Source organism: Strongylocentrotus purpuratus, unplaced genomic scaffold, assembly GCF_000002235.5.
Source record: "Strongylocentrotus purpuratus isolate Spur 01 unplaced genomic scaffold, Spur_5.0 spur5_scaffold_3, whole genome shotgun sequence".
In the NCBI taxonomy this organism is placed as follows: domain Eukaryota; kingdom Metazoa; phylum Echinodermata; class Echinoidea; order Camarodonta; family Strongylocentrotidae; genus Strongylocentrotus; species Strongylocentrotus purpuratus.
The window spans coordinates 22,477,626-22,494,277 of NW_022145609.1; the positions used below are offsets into that span (position 1 = coordinate 22,477,626).

Below are 16,652 nucleotides of genomic sequence, written 5' to 3' on the forward strand. Positions count from 1 at the left end.
GACTTGGCCTATACAAATTAAATATGGTTGATTCAAGATGTATAAATTAAGCAAGTAAACCAAAGAATGTTACAAAGTAATTGTCCAAGGGTTCAAATAAATAAGCTACAAGCATGCTTCAACTTTTTACAAAATATATAAGTAAAAATTAGAATATGTGCATAGCGTACAACATATAATTTTTTTTTTTTTTTTACTCTAGAAAATAAAATATTCACCCATATGCATAGCCCACTATCTCACAATCTCCTTTAATAGCAACCACAAATCCTGTTTTCTCCATGTAAACTAAGCTCAAAACATATAGGTACCGGTACATAGAAATTAACAACTTTACAATATCAGTGTATTCTACATCTATACTACCAACATATCATTTGTCATTATTCATACACAAACTAGCCATGAATTTTTACAAATCTTGCATAGTTAGACTACAATTGAGCAACAAAGGTATAAAATAGCACCTAAAACACAAATATACAATCTATGAAAGCAAAGTACATATACACCGAGTTTCTCTTATAACAGCTTTGAGCGAAAACTATTGACTAGTCACTATCATCTATACATATCAAAATATTTTGAATAATCTAATGACATATCTTTGTCCAGTCAAACACATTAAGGTAATATTGGTCCATAAATTAGTTCAAAATTCGAAAGGAATCAAATTCCATTTATCTGCCCTGATATCATTTTCTATGTTAAGTCGATATGAGGGGAAAAGGTGACAACTTTGTTGTTTTTCTAAGCAACCAACTTTATAGAAAAACGCTGTGTTTGAATAGTATTTCCCATTGAAACACACAAGATGATCACCTCTCTATTAGGACCAACTTTCTTGTTTCCCTTCAAATTTAGTGGTCCTTTTATGCAGGTAAGATTGTAATAGTATTTGTTAGACCAGAAGGATAATAGGTATACCCTGAACCAAAACACAGACATTTCCTTAACAGATTTTTACGAAGAAAAACTAACAACAAATTCAGCTTAGATTAATAACTGTATTGTATGCATTCCTTTACAGAGATATAATTGACACTATCGACTTCTAACAATATCAAGGCAGTAAAAATATCAGTCATACTTTGCTTATTGTCGAATACAAAATCACCATGGCATAATACTACAGAAATGAATACATTACATACACTTATATATACAGTGATGAATTCTGAACCTTCTTAACAATTCATCAATGTTGTTGTTGTCTTTGCTGAACTGCAACAAAAAAAATGTTATGAATACAACAATGACTTATAAACAATGCGTAGCTCTATACTGTCATAATAATATTACATTCATTCATACACAAACGCCTCTTCCAAAACTCAAACATCTATTCCAAAACACAAAGATTCTGTTATTTTAACATAATGCCTTTAGAAAAATGAATACAATTAAATGAATGATACCTTGTTAAGAATACTGGACAACATCCCTTTTCTCTCTCTGGTCATGAAAAGGTTTTTCATCAACAAACATTTATCAACACTTAAATTTAACAATGAAGTTGGCAGGTTTCTATCAGAGTCGACTGAAAGGAAATAAGGACTCTTCAATTATCAGAAGACCAGGCGGGATAAAGAGATAAGGACGGAAATAGAAAAATGGTTGGCACTTGGCAGCTATGCATTACATACATTTATCTTACATATATTTTATCATAGTCAGTCCTCTGTCCTCTCTGATACCAACTCTGACACAACTACTCAGGAAACAATTATTTAAAGAATAGGTTGAATAAGGAGATTGGGATGGTGCATAGTTATTACATTCACACAATAATAGTAATAATAATAATATTTAATTTTTATATAGCGCTTAATACAAATGTCTCTAAGCCATTTCAGAGATACCATCTGCACATGGGCAGATAAAGGTCATTTGTAACAATTTAAGAACCCATCAAGATATGCCACACTCAACCCAGGTGATGTAAATGGGTACCTGGCAGGAATTAATTCCTTGGAATGCTAGAGCGCTATAATGGCAGCACAGCTAAAGCCGGTTCAATAATATCCAAGTTTGGAAGCGCTTAGAGACTTAATTGTAATTCGCGCTATATAAAAGTTGAGTATTAATATTATTATTATTATTACATCTACATGTTCATGAAAGTTATGTTATTATAATTTAAAAACTCTAATCTGTTCAAAACTAAGCCCAAAACTTAGAATGGAAACCTGATCGACAATGATGCCATGTTTAGAGCGATAACTGATGACAACAACGATTTGTACATTTTAGGCAAGTTCCTAAATTAGTAATAAAAAATCAAGATAATGCTGCCATGATCAAACAAACCCCTAATGCTGTCCAATAAATTAAACCTTTTAACTCACATGATCTACTTAAATATGCCACTCTTAAGAAATTACCTCAGGTTTAATTGTTCTTTTTGAAAGGGTTAGGGTAAGCTGAAAAAGCGTCCAAATTATTTTGACATTACATTCACAATGTTGTTAAATACATGTGATAAAGGAAGATCTTCAGGTCAATTAAGGCTGGAAATGGTTATTTGATAACGCTTTTATAGACCTCTCTGCAATGATGTAATAATTGTTACTAAGTGTCTATGCTGAGTAGCTGATCTGGCACCCATTCAAGTAATCATGTGCCTATCAGCGAACATGGTAAAGAAGTGATTACGCTGATTAGCAAATGTGGCACAGAAAGAGATACATGTAAGCCCTCCCCAAGAAATGGGCTTCATTCTAACCAAACGTAATGTACCTTGCCTAGGAAAAGATGCAAAAACGTTTTTAAAAAGTCGAGCAGTGCTGACATTCAATTTGCAGATTAAATCGACATTTCGAAAACCAGTTAGAGGTGGTTCTGTTGCATTATCATTACACATGATAGGTTTATAATTACTTTTTTCTTCAATGAAGCTTGGTGTCTACTTTTCTTTGTGAAATTTCTCAGAGGTAAAATACAGGGCGTTCCAGAAAGAAAAAAAAATATCTAAAAAGAAATAGTTATTGCAAACAAACTATGAGCCGTATGAATATAATTCCTTATTTTTCACAAAGTAGAAGTAGTATGCTTTCAGATCATGTATTGATTACATTAATCGAGATGCTTCACTGAGCAAAATTGTTTTGAAAATGGCATGTCGAAATTCATGTGCCAGATTGTGGTATTTTTTTGACATGCCATTTTCAAAACAATGTTTCTCAGTGAAGTGTGCATGGATTAATGCAATTAAAGAATCATGTCAAATCATATTACTTCTACATGTACTTTCTGTTTCATGGTTTTGTTTTTACCTCGGACTCACTGCACATGCATAGATCATAACCAGTTGAATAATAAAGCCCTAAGAAAACTCTGGCTCTGATTAATGGAAAACATGTTTTATATTATCATCTTATCAAAATGTACTCAATGCCTTCAAACAATTTCTTCAGGGCTCTTTAGATTCTTCAAGTGTCGAACATGTTCTCTATTTTCTTTACTTCTTTTCCACTTCTTTGATTACAAATTATGCCTTGGGCTCGGTCTTCAATCTGCAAAGAAACGTAAACATAAACAGACCCACAATCAACAAGATCTCCTTTTCTCATAAGGCAGTGTGCTCTTGATTTGGTAGCCTTAGCAATAATTAACTAACAAGGACTTACAGTATCTTTTCAGCCTTATTCATTCAACTGTTTGTTGTTATGGCATCAAGATCAGTTACATACATGTAGTTTCTATATTCTTGGAATACCACTATTACCCACTTGCCACTTCCTATATTTTGTATTTACAACATAATTTACTTTAGCTCAGGCTCAGCTTGCATGAGGGGCTCCCTTTTCTGTCATTAACAGAGCCATCTATACAGTGTTTGACCAACTTGGCCTCAGTTGGTCACAACACGTCATATATTCTTTTGTTTAGGGCTTGCCCAACACAGCAACAACATTTGCCATATTGTTCCCAAGTTGAACTGGGTTGGCCAAACTCTCCTAATTAATGGCACAGGTCTGCATCCCATTCTAACATGCAATTTTAGTTTCTAGCATAAGCGATTATTATTAGAGAGAGAAAACAAACATGGTTTTACCTTGTTCTTCAAGCAAAATGAAATAACCAATCTTTTTTTGTCTGTGTCCCTCTTCACCAGTGTATTGTCTGCTGAGAGCCAAAAGGGCGTACACTCTCTAGAAATTCATATCTTAATGTCCTTCTTGCTCTCAGCAGAATTATGCAACTTACTCTAATGTCTTATTCCCATATCCATTACTTTGAGAGTGTGTATGAGTGATGTTTCTAAATTATGTTTTTATTTGCAAAATGAAATAAAGTTGAATTGAAAAAATGTACCACATGTACAAATGTTAATCAATCTATGAATACTAGACTGTGGTAATCAAAGAATTTATCAATTACTTTTTGAAACACATATCAATTTCCATCTTACATTGACAAGAAGGCATTATATTCATGGTGGTTCCAGTAACAACCCATGCAAGCAAAGTCTCATTTTCAAATATGTGCGAGTCATTTTATATACCGGTATCAGTTTACCATCGGGTGTGGCACATTGGCACAGATACCGGTATATAATCACTCTCAAGCAGGGCACATTAACATGGAGACTGGTATCGGCTTGTCCCAGGGCGTGGCACAGTGATACCATTTCTCAAACTTATCCTTGATTCTAGTCGTTGGCCACTTTTCCAAGGAGCTGGTAGACTTCTGAGGTGCCGGCTTGGGAGGCGGCTCCGGAGGGGTTGAGGGCAGCAGAGGTGGATGGAGCGGTGGAAGACACGTTGGTGGACATCTCAAACTCCACCTGACTTCCTTCGCTGGTATCACCTGTACACACATGAAACGAGGTGAAAAGGAATCTGGATGAATGACTGATCTTTAAACATAACATATTCTAATGTACATGTATGTATGTTTCATTCCTGGGGACCTAGTAACAGTCATTCCATTACCCAGGTTGGTTATTAATTAATGAACTACAATACTTGGAATTATGTGTTGTTATGTGAGGCAAGCCTTCAGGTGGTGAAGAAAAAACTGTTTACAATCTGAAAATGTTATTGTAAACTGCAAAGACTCTTGAAAAATCAACCTAGGGTAATTTTAATCAACTTATCCATCGCCTTTGGAAATGCGCAATGTACAATGGCACATGACATAATCTGAACATATTCCTTTTGGCAATACATTAGAAATTGCCATTGAGTTGATTACTTGAAAGACTTTCCAATTGTTTTGCACTCATTTTATTGGTACTGAGCTCCAACATCTACCCCCTTTTGTACCATGGGTGGCAAATCCTACTCAAAATTATTTACAAATGTGGTCAAAATTGCTTTTGTTGTTGTTTTGTTTACCATTTTTACACTTCAGGTACTGTAATTAAACTCATACAATATATGTTGCAATGAGACAAGTAATCAAAGCCCAAAATTTGACTTGTTAAAAAAAAAAAATTGTTTGTTAAATTAATGTAGTAGTAAGAGGAGGATAAACACACATGTTCCTTATAAATGGTTCATGCAAATTATTGAGAATGCAATGAAATGTACATTTCAAATTGAAAGACAAATGGTAATTGTCATAGAGATTTCAGGGATAAGTTTAAAAAGTTATAGAAGCAATTGAAGTGGTAATAATTTACTTAATAGGCATTAATAATTTTATATTTCAATTTTGTTACTGCACAAGTTGAATCAACATAATCAAATTGATCGATCGTAATCGATTATTTACCAACCCTGAATCATATTTTATCTATTTGGTAACACATTTATTACATAACATACGGAAGTTCTCTACGACCTTTTTCATTTGTTTTCCATTCATGTCCAATCAGAAAACTGAGATTGAAGGATGTACTGGTACAAAGAAGATAGCTCTAGTACAAGAATATAACAAATTAGATTTCATAGAAGATGCTGCTAATTTATAAACAAATTAATGACATGGGAAGAAGGTCACAATGAATTATAAACATTTCATTTCGCTTCAAATTCTAATTTTATAAAATCATACTTTATTATCTCAGAAGATTCATGTCATATAGAGAGAAATTAAAATTTAAAGAGATGTAAAAAAAAAAAAACAAATATACAACATGATTCCAGGAATAAAAAGCAATTATTTAGTTTTTTTTTATAAACGAAGAAGGTCACCTTTGTAATGAAATTGATAATTCTGTATTAAAGAAAAGGTGATTCAACAGTGCAAGGATGATTATATTTGTACTAGAAGAGAAAACAATGATGATTTCCCAAGAATGCAGCCAAGGGGTATTAGAAGCTAATTGGACTCATCATCAACAATAAGATCGCGTTTGGCAATCCTAATGACCGACGATGCAGGTCCGGCTTTTATCCCCTCTGGGGGTTAAGCGCTGATGAAATTAGCTGTGGATGCACTCTGGGCCGTTCCCCCAGAGAGACGGGGGTTCGTCTGTCCTCGCGTGGCCTTCAGGAAATAAACCAGCTAGCATCATCTCATCCATTCATGATATCTCGCCTTGATGCATCAATGCGCAACGAGCGAGCTGGCCCGTAATACAATGGGTGCACAGGATGCAGTGACATTCTCACATTAAAAAACATCGCGCTTTTGTAAACATGTTTCCCATCTCCCCATACAATTCGGCCCACACACTGAAATCATCATAATGACCTGTTGTGAAACTAATCTAAATAAATTTACGAGTGCTTCCGCTTTTTTCCCTGTAGTTTACATTTCTAAGAAGTTAATTTGTCTTTTGTTGAATTTCACTTCCACAGCATAATACATTCATAATGAATAAAGTACACACATTTTTTTTCCGCCGAGAGGAAAGATGTATTGTCTGAGTATTCTAGGGCTATTCTATGGTGGCAATTACATCCCAGGACAATCCAATATAATCTACAAGATGTTTGGACTCCTAACTTAAAGGTAAAGTTGAGTATTGGTCATGCGATTGCAATGTGAAAGAAACGGTGTGGATTTGATAGCATACAAGTATTGGTGTGTACTGCAGGATTCTTGAATCATCAAAAAGATTTAATTTGGCTCAGTCTCATGTACACTGTAAAAGATTTACAGTGTACATGTACATGTACAGTACACGCCGAAAATCTCCGCAACACGATTACACGATTTATTTTTAGGATTACACGGTTTACACGATTCACCTGAATCGTGTAACTGTGTAATCGTGTAAATTTACACGATTGAAGATTGTCGCTCTGAATCGTGTAATCGTGTAAATAGTTAAGTGCATTGGTCGGATGATTCGACCAGATGTAACAATCGTGTAACTGTGTAATCGTGTAAATTTACACGATTGAAGAATGTCGCTCTGAATCGTGTAATCGTGTAAATAGTTATTAGGGTTATAAGGGCATTGGTAGAACGATGCGACAAGCTGCAACAATTGTTAAATCTTATCCTGCTTACACCAATTGCTTTATACACAACTTACCTTCAGTGTACATCAGGTAATTACTGTACTTTATATTCGTGTATAAACCTCAGCACTTTCCACTAACATGTATCGTATACTAATCCGTGAGACAAGGTAGGAAAACGTCAGAAACAGGAAGACATGATAGATGAAATAGTAAAGGAAAAAAGATAGCTAGGAGGAGAAGGGAACATATAAAAGGAAAATGAGGGTTGAAAGGCACGATAAAGATAAACAGAAAAAAAGAGAGAAAAAAGGGAAAACTAAAAAGTTGACCGGAAGAAAAGAAAGAGTGAAATAGAGTGATAAAAAAAAGAAGGGCGAAACCTAGTAAAATTAACAGAAATGAGAAGGCTATGAAACGGAGAGGAAAAGAGACAAATTAATAAGGTAAGAGGGGAACATAATGAGGGAAAGAGAGGCGAGAAAGATATGGGGGAATGAAAAGATAGAAAGAGAGAGAGAGAGAGTGAGAGAGAGAGAGAGATAAAAAAAAGCTTTAGTTGAAAGAAAAGGTATCAAAAGTGAAGAGGGGCACTTCTCGTACTTAAAGAGGGATACTTACTAGAGATTAAAAGGACACTAATGAGAATGGAAAATGGACACTTATTGTAAAGGAAATTAGGAACTCATCGAAGGAAAAGGGGTGTGTGTCAAAAGAAAAGGAGCACTTATCAGAGTTGAAAAGGGGAAGGGGCACTTTTACAAATTAATAGGGACACTTGTCAAAGTAAATTAGGTACTTTTCCTACATACAAAGGGACACTTTGGGGGAACTTGAAAAAGTGGGGGGACACTGTGCCGCTAGCTAAACGTAACTCAAAGAAAGTTGGCCATTCACTTATTCTATTCATTCTCTGCTTGCAACTGTTCCCTACACTCTGTAGCCAGTGGCTTACATACTTATGTACATGTACATGTAATACCTATTGTTCAGGGGGATCCTATGTTCAAGGGGAACCCCCTGAACAATAGGTATTATGTAAGGATCTCTGCCTGTAGCTAGGGCAACGGCCTTTGTCCCCGGCGAGGGTCAATGGCAGGCCACATTCAGAGTAAGCTTCTTTTATATGTGACAGGAAGTGTGCCCTTAAGCCTTGACCGTAGCTCTTTATACATATAGCTGAATAATGCAATGTTGTAAAAGGTAATTTACGAAAATGAGGAACGCTAAAAAAGCAATAAGTGATCAAAGTCTAAGGCCCGAATTCACAAAGGAGGTTTGTCGACAAACCTTGGTTTTCGTGCGTCATATGACGCGTTTTTACAAACCAGGTTTGTAAAATGGATAATGATTGAATAAAAAAAAAGTATAACGATATTCATAGTAACGAATGAACTGGTGAACCGTAATTCTAATTGGTACAGCCTTGTAATGTAAGAGTATCACAACATACTTAATTATGTTAGCCCTCTACATTTTGTAATTATTTTTACTTATTTACAACTTAGGAATAACAAAATTCCCCCCTTCCTTCGTCGTTCATCGCTTTTTTCTTTTTTCTCACCGAGGATTAAATCCGAGAGTGCTTTTCGGGAAGTGGACTGATTTTTTTAACTTTCAAACATTCTATAATAAAACTAGAGACAAGACACTGCAATTAAAAATATATACAAGAGAAAGAAAGCGTAATCTTCGCTATCCCCTCGTATCGTCCACGATGTCCTCGTTCAACCAAGAAGTAACTTCTTGCTTTTACTGAACTAGACGTCCTTAACCTGCTCACCATCACCACTGAAAATAAATTGTAGCACAATTCCAGCGAGCAATCGAATCGTGTAAATTTTGAATCGTGTAATCGTGTTGCGGAGATTTTCGGCGGGCAGATTACACGATTACACGATTCGACCTGAATTGAGGAATCGTGTAATTTTACAATATTCAAATTTCGCTTCATTGGCAAAAAACGAATCGTGTAAAAATAAATGGTTACACGATTCCCGCGAGCAGTCGAATCGTGTAAATTTTGAATCGTGTAAATCGTGTTGCGGAGATTTTCGGCGTGTACTGTATATGGAATAATGGAACTACACAAACATGTGGCATAAAAATGAGACCCACATTTTTAAGCTGTTACATGTCATATTTAGGATATGAAGGCATTTGAAGAGCCATGCTTTTCAGGGAAATTTTTTTTTCTGATGTTCTTCCACTCTTGCATGATAATGCTCACAAATTATTTTTCACCTCTCCCTAGAACTCAACCTTCTCTTTAAAGTTGTGATTGATGAAATTCTCCCCCGGATTAGAATGGATGATTAGATGGATGGATCAAATGGAACATCATCTCCATCAAAATAGACAGGTAACACTATTGGGCAACAAAATTATACATTTTTCTATTAGATAGCTGTATTTGTCTATCAAGTAACAAATTTTTCAACTTTCATAATATGTATTAACAAAATTAAAATGATTACATGAGTAATGCATATTTGTTTCTATCCATTAAATAGCATAACTTACAAACCTAATGCTTAGAGTACAAAGTGATTTGTTTGGGTGTTTGAGTAAATCTCATTAACTCATCCTTAGCTCATGAACCTACTAAGAACACACAAGAGTTGACAGAACCTTTCTTGTCTTATTTCAACGAAACTGCATATGGGTATCAAGATATTCCTGTTTTTTTTTTCTTTCTTTCTTTCTTAATGATCAACAAGAAGTGAAACAGAGTCGGCAGCCACCTCAGTCTTTTGCATGCTTATTTGTTTGTATCCATTAAATAGCATAAATCACAAATCTAATGCCTACAGTACAAGGTGATTTAAAATCTCATTTACACATATCCTTAGCTCATGGACCTACTAAGAACACAAGAGTTGACAAAACGTTTTCTTGTCTTATTTCAACAAAACTGCATATGGTCATCAAGATATTCTTCTTTTTTTTTTCTTTATAAATGATCAACACAAAGTGAAACAGAGTTGGCAGCCACTTGAATCATTTGCATTTTTTAGAACTAAAAATAAACCCATTCTAAGAAATGGTTTTATAACTTTGTGTCTGAAATTACACCGTCTCCCCCACCTCAATCTAATTCCAGCTAATTCAGATGATTACATTTAAAAATGTCCCATTTGGATCTTAAACTGGTTCATGAATTTCATACTTTACAAATTTCCTCTTTCCTCTCTAAATATATCAATCCTCTTTCCTTGTCTGTTTTGTCAATCTTCATATTTTGTTCTTTCCGGTCAAAATCCGCAGGGTCCTTCACCGAAACTGATGGCACCTGTACATACCCCTTTTATCCCGACTTTGCCCGATTAGCAAGCGTAAGAGCGGCTTGAATGGGGTCAAATGTATCCAATCGCTTTCCTCTGCCGATTTGGTTATTCAGTGAACTTTCGTAAAGTGTAACCGAAGAAATGTCGAGACGTGAAAATGTACACGTGACCCATTGTCAAGCTTTTCTCGCTAAATGGCAGTTTTCCCACCGGTATTAGCTGCTTGCAATGACATTTAGCGTAACCGATAGGCGAAGTGCACACACTGCATAAAATCAATGCAAATGACAAATTTGTTGGGAGAATTTAAAGTACGACTCAAAAGTTACGTGCTTAAAGGGGAACCCCCTAAGGGTTTGAAAACATAGGTATATGTCGTATATACATAGGACACGTCCTGTCATTCACCCATACTGTGCTCCTGAGGTTATGAACATTAATTGTATATTTAATCAAATGATTCTACTTTTTACCTGCTCGCTAGATTGCAAAATACCAGCAGGGATTGAGTCTTAGTTCACTTAGTTGTGAATCCTAAACAGCCAAACTACAATGTACAATGTACATGCACATGCATAAATACATGGAAGCTGATAATTTTATTGAGGCTCTTTTTCCCCCTTTCTTATTCGCAATAATCTGTGATGGATATCAAACAATTACAAAGCTTTATTGATCACTTGTACTCGTTAAACCTGGAAATTTGCCACATCAAATGTCACAAGTGGGTGGCCAATTTTTTTAATCTCTACATGTATGTGGGTGCACAGTGCACACATCTGATTAAAACCATGATATTCATGATTGATAAGCATTAAAGCATACTCGATTGATATAAGCAATAATCTATAGATTATATTAGCATTAGTGCATTTAGATTTGTCCATCTTTATTTAAAATAAGTGTCACTAAAGGTTAACCTTTTTTGTTCTAGTTCTACGATCATGAGTCATGAATTTCAAATCATTTTCCACCCTCTTTGGTTCTCAAATGTTGACGTAAAAACATGTTTTTATGTGGAATGCATGACATTTGTCTGATTTTTGGTCAAATGTCGCTCATTATTTAATTAGAACATATGTGGAAAACATTCAGGCCTCCAATTATTGCAGTTAATGAGTCCTCCAGGCACTCATGGGAAATAATCAGGAAATATCATATATATCGTATGTTGAGAACCATAAGGATACATGTATTAACTCACATTTTTTTACACCAGGGCCCAGTTTCATAAAACTTTATATCAAGAACAAATACTAAATTTCTATGACAAATTTGCTCTCAGCCAATCAAATTCCACAATTTCAGTAGCTTGTAACAGTTATTGGAACTTGATATTGTTAACAAGTTTCATGAAACAGGGTCCAGATTAATACCCTTCTCGCTCTCTCTAAACAATATACATCCTCTACAAGAATGCATCTACAAGAATGCATCTCAGTAGCAAATAATAATCAAGTACTGATGACGGCTTAATCTATTAAGCACCGAGATACACCACAATCAAACCAAACATTCATATCTGTCAACATTGATTAAGCTTTATATCTATATTGCTTTTGGATCGGAAGAGGAGATACTAAATGCATTAAAAGCATCTTATTTAGAGGAAGTGAAGATATCCCGTCTCGGCGTATGCAACTGTCATCTTGAATAAATACTTGGGTTCTGTCTTATTAAAAAACAAATTGGTGCTGCAGACGTTTCCTACTTTGCACATTATGAATATACATGTATTTACTCTTTGATTTCTATAATCTTACATCAATTGAACATGTCTGGACTGCAATTCTTTGTCTCCATCTATCTGTCTCCTCTTTGTCTGTCTTTCTGTGTCCATCCGTTTATTCCTCTCTCTCACCTCTCTCTCTCTCTTCACATATCTATCTCTCTCTCTCTCTCTCTCTTACACACACACATAATGAACACCCCACCTCCACTCCCCCATCTCTCTTGTAACGCTCACACATTCTAACCCCCCCCCCCCCAAGCCCTCTCTCTTTCTCTCTCTTTCTCTCTCAGGTATATTCTGTATCTAGAGTAGATCTTAACTCATCAGTTGTTGCTTCTCTCTCTCTTTATCTTTTGCTCTCTTCCCCAAGTACACTACATGCGTGTAATAGATCTATCACTACCTCCTCCTCCTCCTCCTCCTCCTCCTCCTCCTCCTCTCCTCCTCCTCCCCTTTGTCCCTCCCTCCCTCTCCCTCACTCCCTCTCCCTCCCTTTCCCCTCTCTCTCTCTCTCTCATATATCTATGGTAGATCTTAACACATCAGGTTTCACAATAACAGGTGCAGTTCAAATCATGTCTGTGTATTGATTTTCTATATTTATCACGTTGTCTTTGACAACTGACATAAAACAAGAAGCATTTCTACCGAGCAATTCTAAAACCACTCTTTTCAACTGTGGACATGTATACATAATCTCAATGTGTGCAAATTTGACTCTATTCCAAGGCAGGTTGTTTCAATGCTTGGTCTACATACAAATTACATGTACATGTACATCTTGTACGTGCCAGAAATGCTTTAAAATATATGCCCTAATACCACAGTAGGTACACTGTATGTAAATCAGGTATAATAATGAAAAAAAATTGCAAGCGGAAGTTAAGCTTAAATACCAGTTCAGTATTGAGTTGTAAAGACAGGCATTCTACAGGTGCTTGCTTGACTTTCTTTATGATAATTACTTGTGTCTGCATCTCTCTCTCTCTCCCTCTCTCTGTCTATCTCTGTCTGTCTCATTCTCTCCCCCCTCTCTCTCTCTCTCTCTCTCTCTCTCTTTAGGCTCTTAGGTGTACACTAAATGCTTTATTCAATTACAACACACGATACATCATTACATGCATAGAATGCCTGCAACCAGGCCGAGCCCTGGGTTCATTCCCCGAAACCCAGCCCCGCACGCAGAGTTGTGTACACCAGACTACGTAGCCCCGGGCTTTGCCAGCCCTCTACCAACGTCAATGCTATGCAGGCAAAAGAGCCTCAATTTCACCCTCCTCTATTATTTCCTACTAAATCAATGTTGTGTTATCTAAGACCTCATTCTCCCCAAGGCTTGCCAACATCACGTGCAAACTTCCGGTGAAAAAGCTGTTCATTGTGCGTGTCCCCCCTGTATTGATTGCCTCTCGCTCTCCCTCTCCACCTCCCCCCCCCCCCCCCCCCATTCCCCTAGTCTGAGCATATATGTCTAGATAGGTTTGCTCAGGCAACATGCAAACTCTCCTAATACCTTGGGATTTAGCATTGCTCTTTCTGTCTCCGTCTATATCTCTCTCTCTTTCTTTCTCTCTCCATGTCTGTTCTTCGCATGTTGTTCCTCTCATTTTTATTTCTTCCTTATCGATTTTTCATTCAGTCAATTCGTCGCTGTTTTCACGAAGTGACGATAGTGAAAAAAAATTGCATTCACTTTGCGTTACGATTTTCCTCACTACCGTCACTTCGTGAAAACAAGGACGAATTGGTTCCCTTCTTACTGCTTGAAGACGATTTTCTCATCACTTTTCCGCTGACACCTTTACTGCAAAGGTTACATGTAGGGTCGTACTCCATGATCTCCATCACACTCTTACTCATTCTTGTCTTCTTACCCTAATAATGGTTTTCCTTCTTACATTTTTTCTTTTGCAAATGTTTTGTTCCTTCTTTTATCTCTCTCTCTCTCTCTCTCTCTCTCTCTCTCTGCTCTTAATCTTGCTTTGTTTCTTATTCTTACAGTGTTCTGTCTTTAGTTCTCCTACGTTCATGCAGTTCTGTTCCAAGTTCCCTTCTTTCCTCTTGTTCTCTTTCAGTATGTTTGTGTGTTCTTTGCTTCTTCTTGCCTCAGCTATCCTTACAGGTTATCTATCAATCCTATCTCTAAATCTCATCATCATATCTTTACCTGTCTATTAGCCTCTTATTTGGTTCTCTCTATCATTCCATATCTCAGATTCTCTCTTTTGCAATGCACTTTCTTTCTTCCCCCCCCCCCTCCCTTTCTTCATTCATTCTTCTGTCTCCCCCTTCCCCCCTCCCTCCCTCCCTCCCTCCCTCTCCATGTCTCAATTTTCCTTTTTTAATTTCACCTAGCATTCACACATACTTCTGTATCTATCGCATGTCACAACTGCATGTCAAACTATGGAATTTTCTGTGCAGATCCCTGAGATTCTACACCTTGCTTTCTGGCTGTTACACTATCAATTTATTTCTGTATCTATCAAATGTCGTCACTGCATGTCAAATAGTTGGGTTTTCTGAGCAAATTTCTGCGATTCTATACCTTGCTATCTGGCTATTTGATTTATTTCTGTATCTATCACATGTCACCACTGCATATCAAACAGTGCAATTTTCTGAGCAGATCCCGGAGATTCTACACCTTGCTTTCTGGCTGTTACACTATTGATTTATTTCTGCATCTATCAAATGTCGTCACTGCATGTCAACAGTGGAATTTTCTGAGCAGATCCCTGCGATGCTGTCTGTACTTTGTCTAACGCCAGCACTGGCTGTTGACTCCCAGACCACAGGAAATCACAAGCTCAGCGACCTAAATTGGGGACCGGGGAACAAGGATGTGGGGATGTTCTTGGGGAATGGCATGGACACTGAAGTGATTACCGCATATTATTGGGCGCCTCTCGAAGGACCTCTTCGTGTTCATGGACCACCTTCATGAAACAGTAAAGGAGGGTATTACATGAAGTGCTAAACCGTAAATCTCATGTACATGATCCTAGCAGCTCAGTGGGGATGTAATACAGAAGAGAATATTGTTAGGGTTCATGCGACAAAGCTGTATTAAACAGCAATGACTTTATGGCAGGTACTGCATGAAATACAATATACAGGGTATATTAAAAAAGGGTGAGGCGCGATGGCTCAGTGGTAGAGCCGCGGTCTCACAACGGGTGGTCCTGAGTTCGAAAACCAAGTTGATGCGCTAGTGGCCTTTGGAAAGGCATTAATTCTCATTATTAAGTCCCTTTGAGGAGACAGCTGTCTGTCCCCTGATTGCTTACTGACAAGCATGCTTTCTTAGCAGATGGTGGGACAAATATCTTGAGAGTATCTGGCCATATAGGAGTAGTCCCAGACAGAACCAGCGTAAAGTACATTAAATATTCATCTTGGAAAAATTATGCACACATTTTATGCCAATTTAATATCAGGGTGGACTTCCCCTTTCAAGTGTACCAATCACCTGAAAAAATGATTTGTGTACAGCTAGAATGTTTAAGTATAACATCAACCTACAAAACATCACCCAACTTTCTATGAAGCTTTCTATGGGCAAACGGATATGACGTATGAAGAAAATAAAGATTAACATAAAAACGTGTACACAGGATCCAAGTTGGACTAGGGTTCCGTGGGGGCTCTTTTTCTAGGAAAATATGTACATGTACATGTATGCATGCATCAAGTAGTCTCCTCACAAGTCCCTCTATCATGAATCTGAGAGTGTATTTTAACCTGCAATATCTATTTATAGAAGTAATACTTGAAGCTCATTTTTTTTTAAGAGACATGGAACCCCCAACCATACAGATGACAATATTTGTTGGTGATTGGAACATGTACCGGTACACTTTAAATACAACATGAAGCATCGAGGAAGTGAATTCATACAATGTTCATGCTCACACGAGAGGTGTTGGGACAGAAGATCATGAGCAACGCTCGCCAAGGAGCGAGTGATATTAAATGTTAAAACTTTGAGGCATTAAACAGGGGCATCACCACTCATGGTAGCACCGACGAGGGTCACAAGGGCTTCATTTTCAATCGACATATCAGACTTGGAGGTGTGATGGGCCTTAAAGGTACTATGTCCCATTTGCAGGCCAAAAAAATTCCAACCGCATTTGAAAGATGATACTAATTTAGAACTTCCCTAAAAAAGAGAGGGCTTGAAAATTTCTTTAAGTGGGATAATAACGACTATCAGTTGTCGAATTGACTTAAGAGCTATAGAGCCAGTAAGCAACTAGGGACATAGTA

General features: G+C 36.8%; 1 protein-coding gene across 1 annotated transcript in view; it reads right to left on the reverse strand.

The window, feature by feature from the left end:
• Positions 1 to 2,061: 2,061 nt before the first annotated feature.
• LOC580081 (protein wntless homolog) overlaps positions 2,062 to 16,652 on the reverse strand; it is a 39,047-nt gene continuing 24,456 nt past the window's right edge. Inside the window, exon 12 of the mRNA XM_030996175.1 lies at positions 2,062 to 4,812. Coding sequence (XP_030852035.1) covers positions 4,655 to 4,812 — 158 coding nt within the window. The 3' untranslated portion in view covers positions 2,062 to 4,654. The remainder of the gene's footprint in view (positions 4,813 to 16,652) is intronic.